The sequence below is a fragment of the Scyliorhinus canicula genome, chromosome 3, assembly GCF_902713615.1.
Source record: "Scyliorhinus canicula chromosome 3, sScyCan1.1, whole genome shotgun sequence".
NCBI lineage: Eukaryota > Metazoa > Chordata > Chondrichthyes > Carcharhiniformes > Scyliorhinidae > Scyliorhinus > Scyliorhinus canicula.
The window spans coordinates 201,987,812-202,009,014 of record NC_052148.1 but is presented as its reverse complement, the minus strand read 5'-3'; the positions used below and the strand labels follow the sequence as shown (position 1 = coordinate 202,009,014).

At 52.6% G+C, this 21,203-nt stretch overlaps 1 protein-coding gene across 5 annotated transcripts in view; it reads right to left on the bottom strand.

Annotated features, from left to right (window-relative positions):
- arfip1 (ADP-ribosylation factor interacting protein 1 (arfaptin 1)) overlaps positions 1-21,203 on the bottom strand; it is a 175,698-nt gene that overhangs the window by 120,248 nt on the left and 34,247 nt on the right. For 3 of the 5 annotated variants that reach the window (XM_038792002.1, XM_038792004.1, XM_038792005.1), the window contains exon 2: positions 11,674-11,775. In XM_038792002.1, coding sequence (XP_038647930.1) covers positions 11,674-11,775 — 102 coding nt within the window. The remainder of the gene's footprint in view (positions 1-11,673; positions 11,776-21,203) is intronic. The other 2 variants (XM_038792003.1, XM_038792006.1) reach the window with 1 other exon arrangement.

The window sequence follows — 21,203 nt, the reverse complement described above, 5'->3', positions numbered from 1 at the left end:
CCCAGCGGCCCGCCCAGCCTCTGTAACCGGCCCGCCCAGCGGCCCGCCCAGCCTCTGTAACCGGCCCGCCGAGCCTCTGTAACCGGCCCGCCCAGCCTCTGTAACCGGCCCGCCCAGCCTCTGTAACCGGCCCGCCCAGCCTCTGTAACCGGCCCGCCAAGCCTCTGTAACCGGCCCGCCCAGCCTCTGTAACCGGCCCGCCCAGCCTCTGTAACCGGCCCGCCAAGCCTCTGTAACCGGCCCGCCCAGCCTCTGTAACCGGCCCGCCCAGCCTCTGTAACCGGCCCGCCCAGCCTCTGTAACCGGCCCGCCCAGCCTCTGTAACCGGCCCGCCAAGCCTCTGTAACCGGCCCGCCAAGCCTCTGTAACCGGCCCGCCCAGCCTCTGTAACCGGCCCGCCAAGCCTCTGTAACCGGCCCGCCAAGCCTCTGTAACCGGCCCGCCAAGCCTCTGTAACCGGCCCGCCAAGCCTCTGTAACCGGCCCGCCCAGCCTCTGTAACCGGCCCGCCGAGCCTCTGTAACCGGCCCGCCAAGCCTCTGTAACCGGCCCGCCCAGCCTCTGTAACCGGCCCAAGCCTCTGCAACCGGCCCGCCCAGCATCTGTAACCGGCCCGCCCAGCCTCTGTATATGGCCCAAGCCTCTGTAACCGGCCCGCCCAGCCTCTGTAACCGGCCCGCCCAGCCTCTGTAACCGGCCCAAGCCTCTGTAACCGGCCCAAGCCTCTGTAACCGGCCCGCCAAACCTCTGTAACCGGCCTGCCCAGCCTCTGTAACCGGCCCAAGCCTCTGTAACCGGCCCGCCCAGCCTCTGTAACCAGCCCGCCCAGCCTCTGTAACCGGCCCGCCCAGCCTCTGTAACCGGCCCGCCCAGCCTCTGTAACCGGCCCGCCGAGCCTCTGTAACCGGCCCGCCCAGCCTCTGTAACCGGCCCGCCCAGCCTCTGTAACCGGCCCGCCCAGCCTCTGTAACCGGCCCGCCGAGCCTCTGTAACCGGCCCGCCCAGCCTCTGTATATGGCCCAAGCCTCTGTAACCGGCCCGCCCAGCCTCTGTAACCGGCCCGCCCAGCCTCTGTATATGGCCCAAGCCTCTGTAACCGGCCCGCCAAGCCTCTGTAACCGGCCCGCCGAGCCTCTGTAACCGGCCCGCCCAGCCTCTGTAACCGGCCCGCCCAGCCTCTGTAACCGGCCCGCCCAGCCTCTGTAACCGGCCCGCCCAGCCTCTGTAACCGGCCCCGCCCAGCCTCTGTAACCGGCCCGCCCTGCCTCTGTAACCGGCCCGCCCAGCCTCTGTAACCGGCCCGCCGAGCCTCTGTAACCGGCCCGCCGAGCCTCTGTAACCGGCCCGCCCAGCCTCTGTAACCGGCCCGCCGAGCCTCTGTAACCGGCCCGCCGAGCCTCTGTAACCGGCCCGCCCAGCCTCTGTAACCGGCCCGCCCAGCCTCTGTAACCGGCCCGCCCAGCCTCTGTAACCGGCCCGCCAAGCCTCTGTAACCGGCCCGCCCAGCCTCTGTAACCGGCCCGCCAAGCCTCTGTAACCGGCCCAGCCTCTGTAACCGGCCCGCCCAGCCTCTGTAACCGGCCCGCCCAGCCTCTGTAACCGGCCCAAGCCTCTGTAACCGGCCCGCCGAGCCTCTGTAACCGGCCCGCCAAGCCTGTAACCGGCCCGCCAAGCCTCTGTAACCGGCCCGCCAAACCTCTGTAACCGGCCCGTCCAGCCTCTGTAACCGGCCCGCCCAGCCTCTGTAACCGGCCCGCCAAACCTCTGTAACCGGCCCGCCAAACCTCTGTAACCGGCCCGCCCAGCCTCTGTAACCGGCCCGCCAAACCTCTGGATCCGGCCCGCCAAACCACTGGATCCGGCCCGCCAAGCCTCTGTAACCGGCCCGCCAAACCACTGGATCCGGCCCGCCAAGCCTCTGTAACCGGCCCGCCAAACCACTGGATCCGGCCCGCCAAGCCTCTGTAACCGGCCCGCCGAGCCTCTGTAACCAGCCCGCCCAGCCACTGGATCCGGCCCGCCCAGCCTCTGTAACCGGCCCGCCAAGCCTGTAACCGGCCCGCCAAGCCTGTAACCGGCCCGCCCAGCCTCTGTAACCGGCCCGCCAAGCCTCTGTAACCAGCCCGCCCAGCCACTGGATCCGGCCCGCCCAGCCTCTGTAACCGGCCCGCCAAGCCTGTAACCGGCCCGCCAAGCCTGTAACCGGCCCGCCCAGCCTCTGTAACCGGCCCGCCAAGCCTCTGTAACCGGCCCGCCCAGCCTCTGTAACCGGCCCGCCCAGCCTCTGTAACCGGCCCGCCCAGCCTCTGTAACCGGCCCGCCCAGCCTCTGTAACCGGCCCGCCCAGCCTCTGTAACCGGCCCGCCCAGCCTCTGTAACCGGCCCGCCCAGCCTCTGTAACCGGCCCGCCCAGCCTCTGTAACCGGCCCGCCCAGCCTCTGTAACCGGCCCGCCCAGCCTCTGTAACCGGCCCGCCCAGCCTCTGTAACCGGCCCGCCCAGCCTCTGTAACCGGCCCGCCCAGCCTCTGTAACCGGCCCGCCCAGCCTCTGTAACCGGCCCGCCCAGCCTCTGTAACCGGCCCGCCCAAGCCTGTAACCGGCCCGCCAAGCCTCTGTAACCGGCCCAAGCCTCTGTAACCGGCCCGCCGAGCCTCTGTAACCGGCCCGCCCAGCCTCTGTAACCGGCCCGCCGAGCCTCTGTAACCGGCCCGCCCAGCCTCTGTAACCGGCCCAAGCCTCTGTAACCGGCCCGCCCAGCCTCTGTAACCGGCCCGCCCAGCCTCTGTATCCGGCCCGCCAAGCCTCTGTAACCGGCCCGCCCAGCCTCTGTAACCGGCCCGCCCAGCCTCTGTAACCAGCCCGCCCAGCCTCTATAACCGGCCCAAGCCTCTGTAACCGGCCCGCCAAGCCTCTGTAACCGGCCCGCCAAGCCTCTGTAACCGGCCCGCCCAGCCTCTGTAACCGGCCCGCCCAGCGGCCCGCCCAGCCTCTGTAACCGGCCCGCCCAGCCTCTGTAACCGGCCCGCCCAGCCTCTGTAACCGGCCCAGCCTCTGTAACCGGCCCAAGCCTCTGTAACCGGCCCGCCAAGCCTCTGTAACCGGCCCGCCAAGCCTCTGTAACCGGCCCGCCCAGCCTCTGTAACCGGCCCGCCAAGCCTCTGTAACCGGCCCGCCAAGCCTCTGTAACCGGCCCGCCGAGCCTCTGTAACCGGCCCGCCAAGCCTCTGTAACCGGCCCGCCCAGCCTCTGTAACCGGCCCGCCCAGCCTCTGTAACCGGCCCGCCAAGCCTCTGTAACCGGCCCGCCCAGCCTCTGTAACCGGCCCGCCAAGCCTCTGTAACCGGCCTGCCCAGCCTCTGTAACCGGCCCGCCAAGCCTCTGTAACCGGCCCGCCCAGCATCTGTAACCGGCCCGCCAAGCCTCTGTAACCGGCCCGCCCAGCCTCTGTATATGGCCCAAGCCTCTGTAACCGGCCCGCCCAGCCTCTGTAACCAGCCCGCCCAGCCTCTGTAACCGGCCCGCCCAGCCTCTGTAACCGGCCCGCCCAGCCTCTGTAACCGGCCCGCCCAGCCTCTGTAACCGGCCCGCCCAGCCTCTGTAACCGGCCCGCCCAGCCTCTGTAACCGGCCCGCCCAGCCTCTGTAACCGGCCCGCCGAGCCTCTGTAACCGGCCCGCCCAGCCTCTGTATATGGCCCAAGCCTCTGTAACCGGCCCGCCCAGCCTCTGTAACCGGCCCGCCCAGCCTCTGTATATGGCCCAAGCCTCTGTAACCGGCCCGCCAAGCCTCTGTAACCGGCCCGCCGAGCCTCTGTAACCGGCCCGCCCAGCCTCTGTAACCGGCCCGCCCAGCCTCTGTAACCGGCCCGCCCAGCCTCTGTAACCGGCCCGCCCAGCCTCTGTAACCGGCCCGCCGAGCCTCTGTAACCGGCCCGCCGAGCCTCTGTAACCGGCCCGCCCAGCCTCTGTAACCGGCCCGCCAAGCCTCTGTAACCGGCCCGCCCAGCCTCTGTAACCGGCCCGCCCAGCCTCTGTAACCGGCCCGCCGAGCCTCTGTAACCGGCCCGCCCAGCCTCTGTAACCGGCCCGCCCAGCCTCTGTAACCGGCCCGCCAAGCCTCTGTAACCGGCCCGCCCAGCCTCTGTAACCGGCCCGCCCAGCCTCTGTAACCGGCCCAGCCTCTGTAACCGGCCCGCCCAGCCTCTGTAACCGGCCCAGCCTCTGTAACCGGCCCGCCCAGCCTCTGTAACCGGCCCGCCCAGCCTCTGTAACCGGCCCAGCCTCTGTAACCGGCCCGCCCAGCCTCTGTAACCGGCCCGCCCAGCCTCTGTAACCGGCCCGCCCAGCCTCTGTAACCGGCCCAAGCCTCTGTAACCGGCCCGCCGAGCCTCTGTAACCGGCCCGCCAAGCCTGTAACCGGCCCGCCCAGCCTCTGTAACCGGCCCGCCAAACCTCTGTAACCGGCCCGCCCAGCCTCTGTAACCGGCCCGCCCAGCCTCTGTAACCGGCCCGCCCAGCCTCTGTAACCGGCCCAGCCTCTGTAACCGGCCCGCCCAGCCTCTGTAACCGGCCCGCCCAGCCTCTGTAACCGGCCCGCCCAGCCTCTGTAACCGGCCCGCCCAGCCTCTGTAACCGGCCCGCCCAGCCTCTGTAACCGGCCCGCCCAGCCTCTGTAACCGGCCCGCCCAGCCTCTGTAACCGGCCCGCCCAGCCTCTGTATCCGGTACATAAGCCTCTGTAACCGGCCCAAGCCTCAGTTTGAGTCTTACAAAAGCTTTACTTTATCTGATTCTGTAATCAGTATGATATTCATCACATATTCATCCAGTGCTCTCTGCCCCACCCCTCCCCCATTCCCATTGCTCTACCTTCCGCCCTCACCTCTCCCTCATTGCACTTCCCTCTGCCCACCCCCGCTCTACCCCTACTGCCCCACTGCTCTACCTTCTGCACCTACCCAGATCTCACTGCTCTAGCCTGTCCCCAATCCTCCCCCGCTCCCACTGCCCTACCCTCTGTCCCCACTCCTCCCCCGCTCCCACTGCCCTACCCTCTGTCCCCACTCCTCCCCGCTCCCCTACCCTCTGTCCCCACTCCTCCCCCGCTCCCCTACCCTCTGTCCCCACTCCTCCCCGCTCCCCTACCCTCTGTCCCCACTCCTCCCCCGCTCCCACTGCCCCTACCCTTTGTCCCCAATGCTGCCCCCTTTGCCCCACCCCTCCCCCGCTCCCACTGCCCTACCCTCTGTCCCCACTCCTCCCCCGCTCCCCTACCCTCTGTCCCCATTCCTCCCCCACTCCCACTGCCCTACCCTCTGTCCCCACTCCTCCCCCGCTCCCACTGCCCTAGCCTCTGTCCGCACTCCTCCCCCGCTCCCACTGCTCTACCCTCTGTCCCCACTCCTCCCCCCGCTCCCACTGCCCTAGCCTCTGTCCGCACTCCTCCCCCGCTCCCACTGCTCTACCCTCTGTCCCCAATCCTCCCCCACTCCCACTGCCCTACCCTCTGTCCCCACTCCTCCCCGCTCCCACTGCCCTACCCTCTGTCCCCACTCCTCCCCCGCTCCCACTGCCCTACCCTCTATCCCCACTCCTCCCCCGCTCCCACTGCCCTACCCTCTGTCCCCACTCCTCCCCCGCTCCCACTGCCCTACCCTCTGCCCCCACTCCCACTGCCCTACCCTCTGCCCCCACTCCCACTGCCCTACCCTCTGTCCCCACTCCTCCCCCACTCTACCCTCTGTCCCCATTCCTCCCCCGCTCCCACTGCTCTACCCTCTGTCCCCGCTCCTCCCCCACTCCCACTGCCCCCACTCCTCCCCCGCTCCCACTGCCCTACCCTATGTCCCCACTCCCCTACCCTCCTGGCCCACTCCTCCTCCACTCACTGCTCTACTCTCTGCCCCTCCTCCGCTCACTGCTGTACCCTCTTCCCCTCCTCTGCTCCATCCTCTACCCCTTCTCCGCTCACTGCTCCATCCTCTACCCCTCCTCCGCTCTCATTGCTCTACATTCTGTCCACTCCATCACCCGCTCTACCCTCTGCCCCCAGCTCTCCCCCACTCACTGCTCCACCCTCTATCCCCCTCTCACTGCTTTGCCCTCTGCCCCCCCACTCTCACTGCTTTGCCCTCTGCTCCTGCCCCACTCATTGCTCTGCCCCCCACTCTGTGCTTTGCCCTCAGCCCCTGCCCCACTCATTGCTCTACCCTCTGACCCACACTCTCACTGCTCTGCCCTCTCCCTGCCCCACTCACTACTCAACCCTCTGCCCCCCCCAATCTCACTGCTTAGCCCTCTGCCCACCCCACTCCCGCTGCGCTGCCCCCCCACTCTCACTGCTCTACCCTCTGCACTCTCACTGCTCTGCCCTCTGCCCACCCCACTCTCACTGCTCTGCCCTCTGCCCCCCCACTCTCACTGCTCTGCCCTCTGCCCCCCCACTCTCACTGCTCTGCCCTCTGCCCCCCCACTCTCACTGCTCTGCCCTCTGCCCCCCCACTCTCACTGCTCTGCCCTCTGCCCCCCCCAATCTCACTGCTTAGCCCTCTGCCCACCCCACTCCCGCTGCGCTGCCCCCCCACTCTCACTGCTCTGCCCTCTGCACTCTCACTGCTCTGCCCTCTGCCCCCCCACTCTCACTGCTCTGCCCTCTGCCCACCCCACTCCCGCTGCGCTGCCCCCCCCCACTCTCACTGCCCTCTGCCCTCCCCACTCTCACTGCTCTGCCCTCTGCCCCCCCACTCTCACTGCTCTGCCCTCTGCCCCCCCACTCTCACTGCTCTGCCCTCTATCCCCCCCCCAATTCTCACTGCTGTGCCCTCTGCTCCCCCACTCACTGCTTTACCCTCTGCCCCCCCCCCCACTCTCTCTGCTCTGCCCTCTATCCCCCCCACTCTCTCTGCTCTGCCCTCTGCCCCCCCCACTCTCTCTGCTCAGCCCTCTGCCCCCCACTCACTGCCCTCTGCCCCCCCACTCTCACTGCTTTGCCCTCTGCCCCCCCACTCCCTCTGCTTTGCCCTCTATCCCCCCCACTCTCTCTGCTCTGCCCTCTATCCCCCCACTCTCTCTGCTCTGCCCTCTATCCCCCCCCACTCTCACTGCTTTGCCCTCTATCCCCCTCACTCCCACTGCTTTGACATCTATCCCCCCCACTCGCACTGCTTTGCCCTCTATCCCCCTCACTCCCACTGCTTTGCCCTCTATCCCCCCCCACTCTCACTGCTTTGCCCTCTATCCCCCTCACTCCCACTGCTTTGACATCTATCCCCCCCACTCGCACTGCTTTGCCCTCTGCCCCCCCCACTCTCACTGCTCTGCCCTCTTGTCCCTGCCCCACTCACCACTCTACCCTCTGCGTCCCCCACTCTCACTGCTCTGCCCCTTCCTCACTCACTACTTTAACCTCTGCTCCCCCCCCCCCCATTCTCACTGCACAATTATTTTTAATGAGTACAGCTGCTCCACCTCACCTCCCGCTTTCTCTTGAAAGCTGTGTTCTGGCCTACAACATTTCGTTGTCAATCTTGTTCTCTACGTAACCTTGTTTCAGTCACCCCTATTATATCTGGATCCTCTCCTCCAAGTATTGCCTTCAGTTCATCTGGTTTGATTTTATTAATAGGTACATTGCTACACCAACAGTTTAAATTGCTTTTAGTTATTCTCTCTATTCTCTTCTCTTTGTTTTTTTTGTGTTGTTATTTTACCTGCGGCTCTATGAATTTATTTGATCCTTAGCCGTTCATACCAGCCTGATCCTTCCTTGAGTTTGTCCTTCAATCTCTTTTCTGAGTTTTGTTATTGTGTTTCTGTTCCCTCCCAGTCAGCCTTATTTACAGCCCCAGTTATCCTATCCATTAGGTAGCCCATCCTAATGAAAATCCTCATAACAATAAACACTACAATTATAATTTTATTGCCAGCGCATTTTATCTAAGAAATCAATTGACATCAGGGAGTGAATTATAGGCTATAATCTAAGCCTATGGTCCCAAGCAATTGAAAACATTCAAACCTGTTAAGAAGCTAGAAGCCATGTAATACCTTCCCCTTAATCTATTATTTTATGTGCAATCAACAAGTTACTACGTACTTAGGATATTTAAAGTCTTTACATTTCTGAATCAGCACGTGCTAGTCCAAGTCTGTACCAATCAAGCTATCCATTATTTATTTAGATCATGATACTATAGATATCAAGAACCCCAGGATACTGGTTTGGAAATTGTTGTAAAAATGAACATGAAGTTTAGTGTATTGTAATTATTAATCTCAAAAGAGTCTTACAACACCAGGTTAAAGTCTAACAGGTTTGTTTTGAATCACTGGCTTTCGGAGCACTGCTCCTTCCTCAGGTGAACCTTAACCCGAGGAAGTAGCTGTGCTCCAAAAGCTAGTGATTCGAAACAACCTGTTGGACTTTAACCTGGTGTTGTAAGACTTTTTACTGTGCTCACCCCAGTCCAATGCTGGTGTCACCACATCATCATCTCAAAGGATTAGTCAAAGGTGAGGGTACCTAAATTTACTCAGTGTGTTCCGAACACTGTGAAGAGGGGAAAGGTACTGTGTCGCATGGTGTAAATCCATTATTCTTTCAATTATTTCTGTGCAACTAACCATTGTCTTTACTTCGATCAAGCACTATTTATTCTTTTTTAGAATGGCCAATCCACCTAACCTGCACATCTTTGGACTGTGGGAGGAAACCGGAGCACCTGGAGGAAACCCACACAGACATGGGGAGAACGTGCAGACTTCACACAGTCATCCAAGGCTGGAATTTAATCCAGGTCCTTGTCGCTGTGAGGCAGCCGTGCTAATCACTGTGCCACCGTGGATCAGGCACTATTTCCATAGCAACTCCACCTTAGGCCCACTATTCCTCCTGCTTTGTGATATTAATTACTTTTCCTGTTGGATCAAACTTATCCTGCAGGCTGATAGCATCTTTCACAAGCCATTCCATAGCTGCAGAGTCCTCTGGTTCTGGGTATGGTGTTATCTGACTTTATTGAAGATATAATCCAAATTGGTTCCTGATTTTAGAATGCATTAAGGGAAACTGCTATTTTCAAGCTCTTAAGAGTAACAACTTAATTTATCGCCTTTTTCCATTATTGAAGCAGATGAGAAAGCTGATAAAGATCCAGTATGATGTAAAACAGTTATTAAAATACTCTTTTATTTTGAGTCTTAATTTTGTTGTCCAACATTCCACACTGGAATGCAACTCACTCCTGATAGTGCCAGCAACAGGACAATATTGGGAAGCTAGAATATGTGATAATGCGGCTGTTGGATCATCCATCAAACATAGGACTGAAATCTCCCATACAAATATCTACAAGTTGTGTATCTTGGTTAAAGGACCATTTATTTAAGAACTAGGTTATTAAGTGTCAAACATATGAAGTGATCCAGGAATGACACACCTACTAACTTCCTGGGTCCCCTAAGATGAACAGCCCAAAGGTCAACAGCTGTTATGTTTTTTGCCAAAAGGTCCAACATAAACTTTGATTCTAGACTAAACTTGAAATTTTCTGCCCAGCGATGCTACTTTCACAAAAAAAAAGTAGGAGTTTTAAACTACTTTTATGCCAAAGGCATGACTGCAAACGGTATGGTGTAGCCACCGAAGCTGGCCACTTCCCGGCATAAAATGGAACATTGAGTTGCATGCAGGGAAAATTGGACAATAACAGAGAGGCAAGCAGGTTGCAGAACGTCTCTGTGGATTCTGGCTGTGAAGAAACCAGACCACAGAAACTAACAAGCTGCGCATATTAATTGAGTGATTCCCGGGCACAATGGACACAATTAAGAATAACAAAGGCCAAGCTAGACTCTTCAGCGCCAGCACGAGTCCCGGACAATAAGATACAAACAGCCCGAAGAACCGCCCAGTGATCGAGGAACAGCCCTATTATTGGGGAAATTCAAATCGAAGGGACCCAATCGATTGCAAGTTTATAGAGGGTCCGCCCAGATGGGCGTGAAACCCAAAAACAGTATAAGACAGAGACCACGACCCCAGCTCTCTCTCTTAGCCGGCCCTCCCAGCAGAACACCTTTGCAGCAGCTCTCCAGGAACTTGAACGTGAGAAGGAGGGGCCTGGCCAATTGCTACACCGACAAGTAAGTGTTATACAACGCCCGCTACGACAGTAGACACTCCTGACCCCTTAGTCCACACCAACTGGAAGCCTGCAGATCCAGGACAAAGCAAGAGGCCATTGTTCCCTGATCCGGCAGTTCCCTTATTTCAGATAAGTATTGGCCTAGTAGTGGTAGGAACAGTTTAGTCTTAGTATTATGTGCATGAGTAGTAAATAACTGTGTAATAATAAGCGTGTCTTGTTTGAACTTACTAACTGGTGTATCGAGTCATTGATCTGAACTTGAATTTGAACCTCGTGGCGGTATCATCAAGATACCTGCCGACTCTAGAGTTTAGGAATAAAACAGAGCCAATTGAGTGTAAAGCACACTCACCCAGAACGAGCAACAATGGCAGGGGAAGATGATTTCACAAGAGGACAGGGACACAGAAAAGGACCTCTGGCAGGACTGGGAAGAAAGGTGTTGTAAAGTTGTAAAAGAGAGAGAAAGGAATGAAGGCACAAGGCATTTTAAACATGAGAATCAGAGTTGGTAGACCCCGAAAGCAAAGTACGTTAATGATAACCAGAGGTGGCATGGTCTTGCTGTTGAATAGGTGTGGGCAAAAGCATTCTGATTGTGCTCAAATTTACAAAAAAGGTGGAAGTTAGGCAAGTCAGTCAGGAAAATAAAAATAAAGGTTTGCATATATGTTGCACCTTTTATAACCCAAGGACATCTCAAAGCACTTTGGAATCAATTCGGAACTTTTGAAGTTTAATCATGGTTGCAATATAAGAAACACGGCAACCAATTTGCACATTGCAATAGACAAGTCGGGGTGAGCAGCAGACTTTGTTAAATTACTTGGAAAAGACTGGGCACTCAACAAATACTTTATATGCCAGTTATGCATTTTATATTAACATTAATTTTGGTTACTTTTGTCCCCAATTAAAAGTGATTGTTCTGCACACTCGCTTCAAGGATGTTACTGTGAACAGTCCTTTCTACACGGCACTTAACCATTATATTCTTTGAAAACAGTATTTATTCCATGATGGCTTGCAGTGTATTGAAAGCAAATTAACAAAGCTACCACATCACTTTGATGCTTACAGGATAACAGTCAGCCTTATTTCATTCACCTTGTATTAATCAAATGCCTGTCTGCCTCGTTAGGTTCTATGAAGAACACATTTTTGAAGATTTAAGTTGGGATACCTGGTGGGAGTAGCAGGACACCATCAGTACTTTTGGAAGTTCACATGCAAGTAATTTACCAGCCCCAGCAAGATCAATCGTCTTCCATTTAGGAAATGGAGAGAATGTACTATTTCACTCCCCTCTAGTTTCTGAGTTAAGGTTGTTTATCTGCACCAGTGGCATCTATTAGTATTCAGCCGTAGCCATAAAACCTAACAGATTTATCATTCCCATTGAAGAATTTTGGTCAGACCCAAACCTACAATAGAATATAAAACATAACTACTGGCTGGGTTAGGATACAGCTAAGGTTGTGATCATACTGAGATAGTAAGTACAAAAAAAAATATGTTTTATCCATACCCACTGAAAACGTTCCTCCTGTGAATCACTTACTTCTCCATTACTGGTGACTGGAATTTCAGCTGCAGAATCTCGAGCAGGCGCTTCTGCCATTTCAGATTCCTTTAAAAACAAAATTAATTGGATTAGGAATTTTATTTCCATTTTGACAAGGTTGACCCTGTAAGCAATCAAACCTTTCAACAAAAAGGGTCTAAAGCAGCGCTGGGAAAGCCGTAATGTGAAGGATCGGGAATACTACAAGACAGGTTGGTGCAACTTATTCCTGCAGATTTACAACAGCATTAAAAGTTGACTCCATGCTGTCAGCTACACCTCTTTTCACCCTAAATGGTTTGATTAGATCATATATTTGGAAATAAATTATCACAATATTAATTATTGGATATAATTTTTAAAAATGAACAATTCTTGATTATCCTATTCAATATTTGACTTCCTCCTGCTTTGAGAGCACTTTTTTTACACTACAGAATTCAAATGAATCATGGGAAATGTTCAATTTCAAGTAAATGCTGTGAGAGTGTTCCAACGTGCACATTCTCCCAGTGTCTGCGTGGGTCTCACCCCCACAATCCAAAGATGTGCAGGGTAGGTAGATTGGCCACGCTAAATTGCCTCCTAATTCAAAAAAAATAATTGGGTAACTCTTAAATTTATTTTTTAAAAGTGTGTTCCAACATGAAACACTGGTTTCGCTTGGTGTATTTTTTGGATATTAGTGAAAAACATCTGCGGAAACAGTGAGACGTCAAACCTCTCTTTCATTAAACAACAATAAAAGTATGTATTTAAGTAAAAGAAAAATAATGAAACACTACAAAGAACAATCTTGGGCGCAATTTTCCGACCCACACGCCGGGTGGGAGAATTGCGGGAGTGCCGGGCGATTCCCGCCACGCCGCCCTGGCACCCGCACGCGATTCTCCCACCCCCCCCCAAAACGGCGTGTCACGTTTCACGACAGGCCGCTCGGAGAATTGGCGCTCGCCGTTTGTAGCAGGCGAGCGGCGATTCTCTGGCCCGGATGGGCCGAGCGGCCTGCCCAATCCGACGGTTTCACACCGGTGCCAACCACACCTGGTCGCTGCCGGCGTGAACAGCGCGCGAACGCTGTGTGTGCGGCCATTGATGTTTGGCATAGCGCTCCTGGCCGATAAGGCTTTCTGCGAGAAAATATCACAGGCCATAGACAAGTACATCACCCTCCACATTCCTGGAGGTGCTGAAGGTTGTGATCACGGGTAAGATTGTTGCTTACAAAGCACGAAGAGATAGGGAAAAGGGTGGCTAGGCAACAGTTAGTCAACTCCATACTGGAGGTAGACCAGCAAGGCCCTGACCATAGAGTTCCTGGCAGAGAGGAAAAACCTACAATAGACTTTGACCTGCTCTCCACGAGGAAAGCATTGCACCAACTTCGCCAGGCACCCTATATGAGCACGGACACAAAGCCAGTCATGAGGGAAATAGCACGGGTTGGAGACAACAGAGGCAAACTAGTAGCGGAGCCGGAAAGGTCAACAAAGCATTCAAGGCCTTCTACTGGGGGCTGTACACCTCAGAGCTCCCCGCAGGGGACTTGGGGATGAAACGGTTCCTCAATGGACTGGACATACCAGTTATAGGGCAAGATAGGAAACAGGGTATTGGAAGCTCCATTAGAACTGGGAGAAGCAGTGGAGGGCATCAACTCCATGCAGGTGGGGAAGGTGCCGGGACCAGACGGATTCCCAGCGGATATCTACAAAGAATTTGTGACAGCACTGGCCCCGCATTTGCAGGAGCTGATACCCAAGAAAGAAAAAGACTCAACAGAATGCGGGTCCCACAGACCCATTTCGTAGACTCAAAAATACTGGCCACGATCCTAGCCAGGTGACTGGAGAACTGCTTACCAGAGGTGGTAGCAGAGGACCAGACAGGCTTTGTCAAGGGTAGACAGCTAACATCGAACATCAGACATCTGCTGAATAATGACCCCACTCAGGGAGAAAACACCAGGTGATCATCTCCTTGAACGTAGAAAACACCTTAGACCTGTGTTGTTCCTCGTGTCTTAATAAAGCTCGTAGTCTCAAATGTGGAGAAGATGCTTTATTGTGAATTTGTTCTCTCTTCAGAGCTTAACCTACGGCTACCTCAAGTGCTACTAGCTGGTGTGTCTGTGCCCTGCTACGAGTTCTGCCTTCTGTGAAGTGTGTCCTCACTTCCTGTCCCGGTGTACTTGTATGGCTCTCCCGTGCTCCCTCTAGTGTTTGCTCAGTTGTATTGCATCTAGTTAACTTGTGATCACCACATCCCCCTTTTTCTCTTTACATATTTTCTGTACATCGTTAAAGAAAATTGTACATCCTGTCCCGGTGTATTTATAGCTCTCCCTCTAGTGTTTGCTCAATTGTATTGTATCTAGTCAATCTACGATCACCACAAGACCGAGTCAAATGGAAGTACCTCAGAGGTACTGGAGCAGTTTGGGCTTGAAACAGGGTTCACCGCCTGGGTGAAACTCCCATGGCGAGCGTACGGCCAAACACCACCGGCTCTAAGTACTTGCAGCTGCACAGAGGCACTAGGCAGGGGTGTCCGCTGTCCCCGCTACTGTTCGCACTAGCGACCGAACCACTAGCTATCGCGCTCAGGGAGACAAAGCATTGGAAGGGGTTCCGGAGAGAAGACAGAGTCTCGCTCTATGCAGTTGACCTGCTCCTCTACATCTCGGACCTGCAAAGCAGCATGGAGGGAATCATGGCGCTTTTGAAAGAGTTTGGTATCTTCTCGGGCTACAGGAACCCGCAAGGGGGAGTGGCAGAGCTGGAGGGACTACCATTTAAACAGGTCCGACACAAATTCCGTTACCTGGGGATCCAATTCGCCCACGACTGGCTATGGATCCACAAGTGGAACCTGACCAGCCTGGTGGAGGAAGTCAAAAAGGACCTGCAGAGGTGGGACACACTCCCACTCTCCCTGGCAGGGTGAGTGCAGACGTTCAAGATGAACGTATTGCCCAGGTTCCTCTTCCTGTTCAGATCTATACCGATCTACATCCGCAAGGCCTTCTTCAACTCAGCGGGAAAATTGAAACATGGCGTTTGTGTGTGTGTGTGCGTGCGTGCGTGCGCGCGTGTATGCGCACGTGCGTGTGTGGTGGGGTTCTCCAGAGAACGAGAATGATGGGGTGGGCTAGCTCTCCCAAACCTGCAATATGACCACTGGGCAACAATAGCGGATAGGGTAAAGGGGTGGATAAAGAGATGGAAGTCGAATGGGTGAGAATGGAGGAGGGCTCCTTCATGGGACCTCCTTCTGGTCCTGGCCAAGACAGCGCTCCCATCCCTAGCGACCAAGCACTCATTAAGCCCAGTGGTGATAGTCACACACTAGATGTAGAACAAACTACAACAGCACTTCGGTTTAACCAAAATGTCCATTAAGGCCCCCATCTGCGACAACCACAAGTTCGCACCAGCCAAAATGGATGCCACCTTCAAAATGTGGAAACGGGATTTGGGGGGGTGGGGGCTCTGACAGTTAAGGACTCCTATATAGATAATGAGTGATAACACAACAGGAAGCAACAGAGACGTTCCAGCTGACAGGGGGAAACAAGTTAAGCTACATGCAGTCAAAATCTTATGTCGGGCAACAAGGACATGCCCATGACCACTGCAACAATCACTATTGGGGGGGGGGGGGGGGAGAGAACTGCTTGAACTGTATGGGCAACTACTAGGACACAAGCCACTGGATGAGACCAGGGAAAAGTGGGAAGAAAAATAGGGTGGGAACTCTGGAGCAAAACAGTGCACAGGATCAACTCCAACACCATGTGCGCAAGGCTAAACCTAGTGCAGCTGAACATGGTACACAGAACTCATTTAACCAGAACCCAAATGAGCAGGTTCTTCCTGGAGGTGGAGGACAAGTGAATGGTGCCACAGAGGCCTGGCCAACCCCACCCACATCCTCTGGTCTCGCCCCAGGATTGTTGGGTTCTGGACAGCCTTCTTCAAGGCAATGTCCAAGGTGGTGGGGATGAGGGTGGTGCCATGCCCAAGGGTGGCAGTCTTCAGGGGGCTCCGAACAGCCAGATCTCTTTGTGGGGAGGAGGGCCAAAGGCCTTGCCTTTGCCACCTTAATTGCTCGGTGGAGAATCCTGCCTGGCTGGCGATCAGCAGCTCCATCTAAAGCTGCAGAATGTCTGTCCTGTGGGAATTTCTCCAAATGGAGCAAATCAAATTTGGGGGTTGGAAGAGATCTTCCACAAAACGTGGGAGCCATTCACCCATTTGTTCCAAGACCTGTTTGTAGCCAATAAGCCAGAGGGCCAGGGTGGGGGACATGCCACCCCAACAGGAAAGAAGACGACACACCAGACGACAGGGGGGCAGGGGAATTAGGAGGAAAGCAAGGGAGAGGATTTAGCTAAAAGTAAGCACCTGCTGAAAAACAAGAAATTGTACCCAACGTGTATAATGAAACAGAACCAATGCATATAATAAAAGATAACCGTTAGATATATTTTCTGTCTAAGTTCACGCTCATCTTTGCTCTGTATAATATGAAAAACCCTTAATAAAATCATTTTAAAAAATGACATACTTGCTGTGAAACTTCATCTGTGACATAAAAAACACTTAAATTCAAATTTCCCATACACCTCATTTTAAAAGCACTAACAATCAAATTGCTAATAAGAGTGTGGTTGACTGTTAAATAACTCCTGAAATGGCTCAGAAAGCCACTCTGTTGTGTCAACCTGCTACAAAGTCCAAACAAGGAATGAAACCAGATCAACCACTTGGCATCGACCTATCCACTGGAAACAACAGCGGAAAACAAAGCCCTGTCGACCTTGGTTGAATGAGGAGTGCAGGAGGACATGCTCGGAGTAGCACTGGGCATCCCCAAAGATGAGGTCTGAACCTGGTGAAGTTACACCATGGGAGTGCTTGCAAACCAAACACGCAAGCAGTTTGAGACAGACAGAGCCAAGTGATCCCAAAACCAAAGGATCAGATCTAAGTTTTGCAGTCCTGCCACAGCCAATCGCGAGTGGTGGCTGACAATTAAACAGCTCACTGGAGAAGGTTCTACAAATATTCCCATCCTCATTAATGAGGGAGCCCAGTACATCAATGCCGACTGAAGCACTTGCAACAATCTTCAGTCAGAAGTACCAAGTAGATGATCCATCTGGGCTCCTCTTGAGGTCCCCATCATCCCAATCTTCAGCCAACCTGATTAGCTTCACGTGATAACTATGGCTGAAGGCACTGGATTCTGCAAAGGCTATCGTTTCTGAAGACATTCCGGCAACAGTACTCCAATAATGCTCCAGGATTAGCCATGCCCCTTGCCAAGCTACTCCAGTACGGCTACAATGTTGGCATCTACCCGACAATGTAAAATATTGCCCAGGTATGTCCTGTAGACAAAAAGCAGGTCAAATTCATCCATGCCAGTTACCGCCCCATCAGTCCACACTCGATCACAACCAGTGAGGGACGGAGGGACGGATAAGTGGCACTTACTTGAAAATAACCAACTCACTGAAGTCAATGGAAATCAGGGTGAAAACATTCGCTGGTTGGAGTCACACCTGGCACAAAGAAATATGGTTGTGGTGGTAGGAAGTCAATCATCTAAGCTCCAGGACATCACTGTAGGTGTTCCTTAGGGTGAGTCCGATGCCCAACCATTGCTAGCTGCTTCATCAATGACCTCCCTTCCATCGTAACGTCAGAGATGGGGATGCTCGTTGGATATTGCTCAATGTCAACATCATTCGTGACTATTTAGATACTGAATCAGTCCATATCCATATGCAACAAGACCCGAACAACATTGATGCTTGGGCTGATAAGTGGGGAGGTGGGGGCTTTCAAGAGCAGGTCAGTGGATGGGCATTCTGTAGTGAGTAACTCATCTCCTGACTCTTAAAAGCCTGTCCACCATCTACAAGACATATGCTAGGAGTGAGATGGCGTACTCACCACTTAGTTGGATGGGTGCAGCTCCAAAAACAAAAGAAGGCTCAACAACATCTAGGTCGAAGCACTCCACCAACCACCGTAAACATTTACTCCTTTCAACCGCGATGCACAATGGCAGCAGCGGCTACCATCTACAAGCTGCACTGCAGCAACGCACCATGGCTTTTTGAACAGCACCTTCCAAACCCACAACCTCAGCCTAGAAGGGGCAGCAAGTGCATGGGAACAACACCACCTTCAAGTTCCCCTCCAAGCCACACCATCCTAATATGGAATTATATTGCCGTTCCTTCACTAGCGCTGGGTCACAATCCTGGAATTCTCTCCCTTCAGCGCTACATGGACTGCAGTGACTTAGGAAGGCACTACCGTCTCAAGGGTTGGGGAGTAAATGCTGGCCTAACCAATGACACTCAGATTCTGTGAAATAATTTTTTTAATTACGCGTTGAGAAGGAATTATACCTATTACTGCATAGCCAAAGTGGCACTAATAATTGGCAGCAAATCTCCGTTTAATCAATTTCTCCTCCTGGCTGCAAAACAACACAGAGACAAAAGAACAAAATATGTTAATCTTCATAGAGTGTTTCTATTTCAACACATACTACAGGAACCGATGAACACCGTGTTAGTTTAAATCACAGACAATCGCACGCACACACAGAATTTGCAGCTGACTATTGTGTTGTTGCCCCCTCTGCACCAAATTTGTAAGCCATTCTTGATCTCTTCAATTCCACAAGAAGCTCATTCTGCTATTGAATGTTGCCACAACAAAACTCCTATTAAGCCACACCTGGCCAATTAAATATTCCTTCCCCCATTTGTGTTGAAGATGACACTCTGGAAAATGTTGAGCACTTCCCATAACTTGGCAGCCTCCTCACTCAAGCAATCACCATTGGTGAGGAAATTCAACACTGCATCAGCCCTGTCAGCTCATTTTTATACAAACTATGACAATGAGAGTGTTTACCAAGGACCTCTGCAAGTCAACAAAATTCCAGTTGTTCAGAGCAGTTATCTCATCACACTCCCACTTCAATGCCTCTGCTGCATCCTCTGAATTCAATGGAGGACTTTAAACAAACACTAGTGACTTTCTTGAAGTCAACTCTACAACAAGCACGATATCAAAACCCTGCAAAATTAACTTGGATGGACTGGACACTACACCTCCGCTGATACTCCAGTTTTCTCAACTCTCAAAAGCTCAACATTCTAGGGGAGGACAAGAAAACACTTCAAAGATTGTCTGAAGCTATCCTTGACGCACAGCAGAGTTGACATTAATAGCTAGGAGAGCTTGCTACCAATCAGTCAAAATAGCAACAATTTGTTCATCGAGCTGCATCACGTTTTGAGTCACAACCTCTTCAGGAGGAAGGAAAAAAAAGGAGCAGATCGTGACTCCGGATCCCACTACTTTGTGGGACATACTGCCCCATGTGCCCAAAGATTTGTGCATTGAGAATCGACTTGTTTAGTCACAGAAACCCGCGGCCAAGTGGATGTTATCTTCAAATTGAGGGGCAGCCGACAGGGATCATACTTTTAAAACAGTGCAAATAATGATGTGGGAGTTTAGCAGAGCAACTTGAACTAGCAATCTGTTTTCCAACTCAGTTGGTCCACGTTAACACTGTAAACAAAACAAAACACAATACTATGCACGCCTCTGAAACAGATGATTAATTCAACTCAAGGGATTTCATTTAGAATAATCACCTAATAGCATATAAAATGAAACGAAGCATAGAAAATTATAATAATGGGAGGTTCTGTGCAATAGGTGCAGTGAAATGGTGAAAATAGATCTGACTTAAATACAGCTACAAAAATAAATCTTCCTCTATATGTGAAATAATACAACTTGCATTGTTCAAACCATGTTTTTGAGCAGGATCCCAAAACTACCCCTTTATTTATCCTTCTCTCCTTTAGAACATACAGATTCTTCCCACGGCATAACACCGATCTTCAGGCGAGACACACACACACATTTATACAATAATTCAACCGACAAAGTTCTAACTCTATGTTATCACTAATCCAAGGCTGACACTTCAGCAGACTCTCCTGGTAGATGCTGCCTGACCGACTGAGTTCTTCCAGCATTATCTGTTTTTGTTCCCCACACCTATAATTCCACAAAGAGGTCACTGGGCAGCAATCGGAATTGTAAATCCTGGACGATCCTTCCACTTCATATTCCAGATTGAGAAGCAGCATCTTCATTGCAGTCTTGGCTGCACAGTGTGTAATGAAACGTGAAATTTTCTTATCTGCATGACTTAATACACTGGCTTTAGGTATCATTAATGATATCACAAGGAAGCTCTAAAGCTTTCCTCACTACGTTCTTCGGTTTGCAAGGAATGGCAGAATTGCATTATATAGAATCTTTCACAATCACTGGACATCCCAAAGCACTTTGCTGCCAAGTTGTAATCTAAGAAAACGGTAACGAATTTGCATACAGCGAGCTCCCACAAATAGCAATGTGGCAATGACTAAAAAGAAAATCTGTTTTTGTGATGTTAATAAATGTTGGCCAGGACAGCAGGGATAATTCCTTTGTTCTCCTTCAAACTAGGGCCATGGGATCTTTCACATCCACCTGAGAGGGTAGACAGAAGCTTGGTTTCTTTAACATTTCATGCTAAAGGTAGCATCTCTGACAGTGCAGCACTCATGTGGACTGGCAGACTAGATGTTTGTGCTCATATCAAAGACGGAGTCTTGAACACACACCCACAGACTCAGAGGCAAGAGTGCTCCTAGCAAACTGCAAACACTATCATTGGAAAAGGAATCTCGCCATCACAAAGAGATTTTCTTAAATCACTGCAAAGACTATTACGTTGACAGGCAATTATTTTCCCATATATAATAAATAGAAACAATGTGGGATAAACTCAGCAGTTCTGGTAGCATCTATGGAGAGAAAAACACAGTTAATGTTTTGAGTCGACTCATCCATTCTCCAGAACTGAAAAGGGTTAGAAATATGATCCCCCCCCCCGCTTTTCCAAGTATATAGCTCATTTTGCTTTTAATTATCTTCCATTGCAGTATCAGAGTGCTAATACCAGAAGAGAATGGTTCTATTTATGCAGGGAGTGGAATAACCTACATATACAATACAAAAGTAAAACTGCGGATGATGGAAATCTGAAATCAACAGAAAATACTGGGAATACTCAGCAGGTCTGGCAGCATCTGTACAGAAAGAAACAGAGTTAACGTTCAGATCCGTGATCTTTCTTCAAAACAGGAAAAAATTACACATGAGGTTTAAGCAAGCACTTTGCACATTGATTGACACGATCAACGTGAAGGCTGTTTGTCAATTCAGATCTCATCCATTAGTTTCAAAGACTGGCAAACGTTTAAACTAGGTACTAAAGCGAAAAGGATACCTGAATCAATTATTAGGAAGAAATAATTTGGATAAAGCTCAGACAAAATGAAATGAACCAAGCTGTTTTTAGAGAGATATCAGCAAGACAAGAATACAATGGGATAG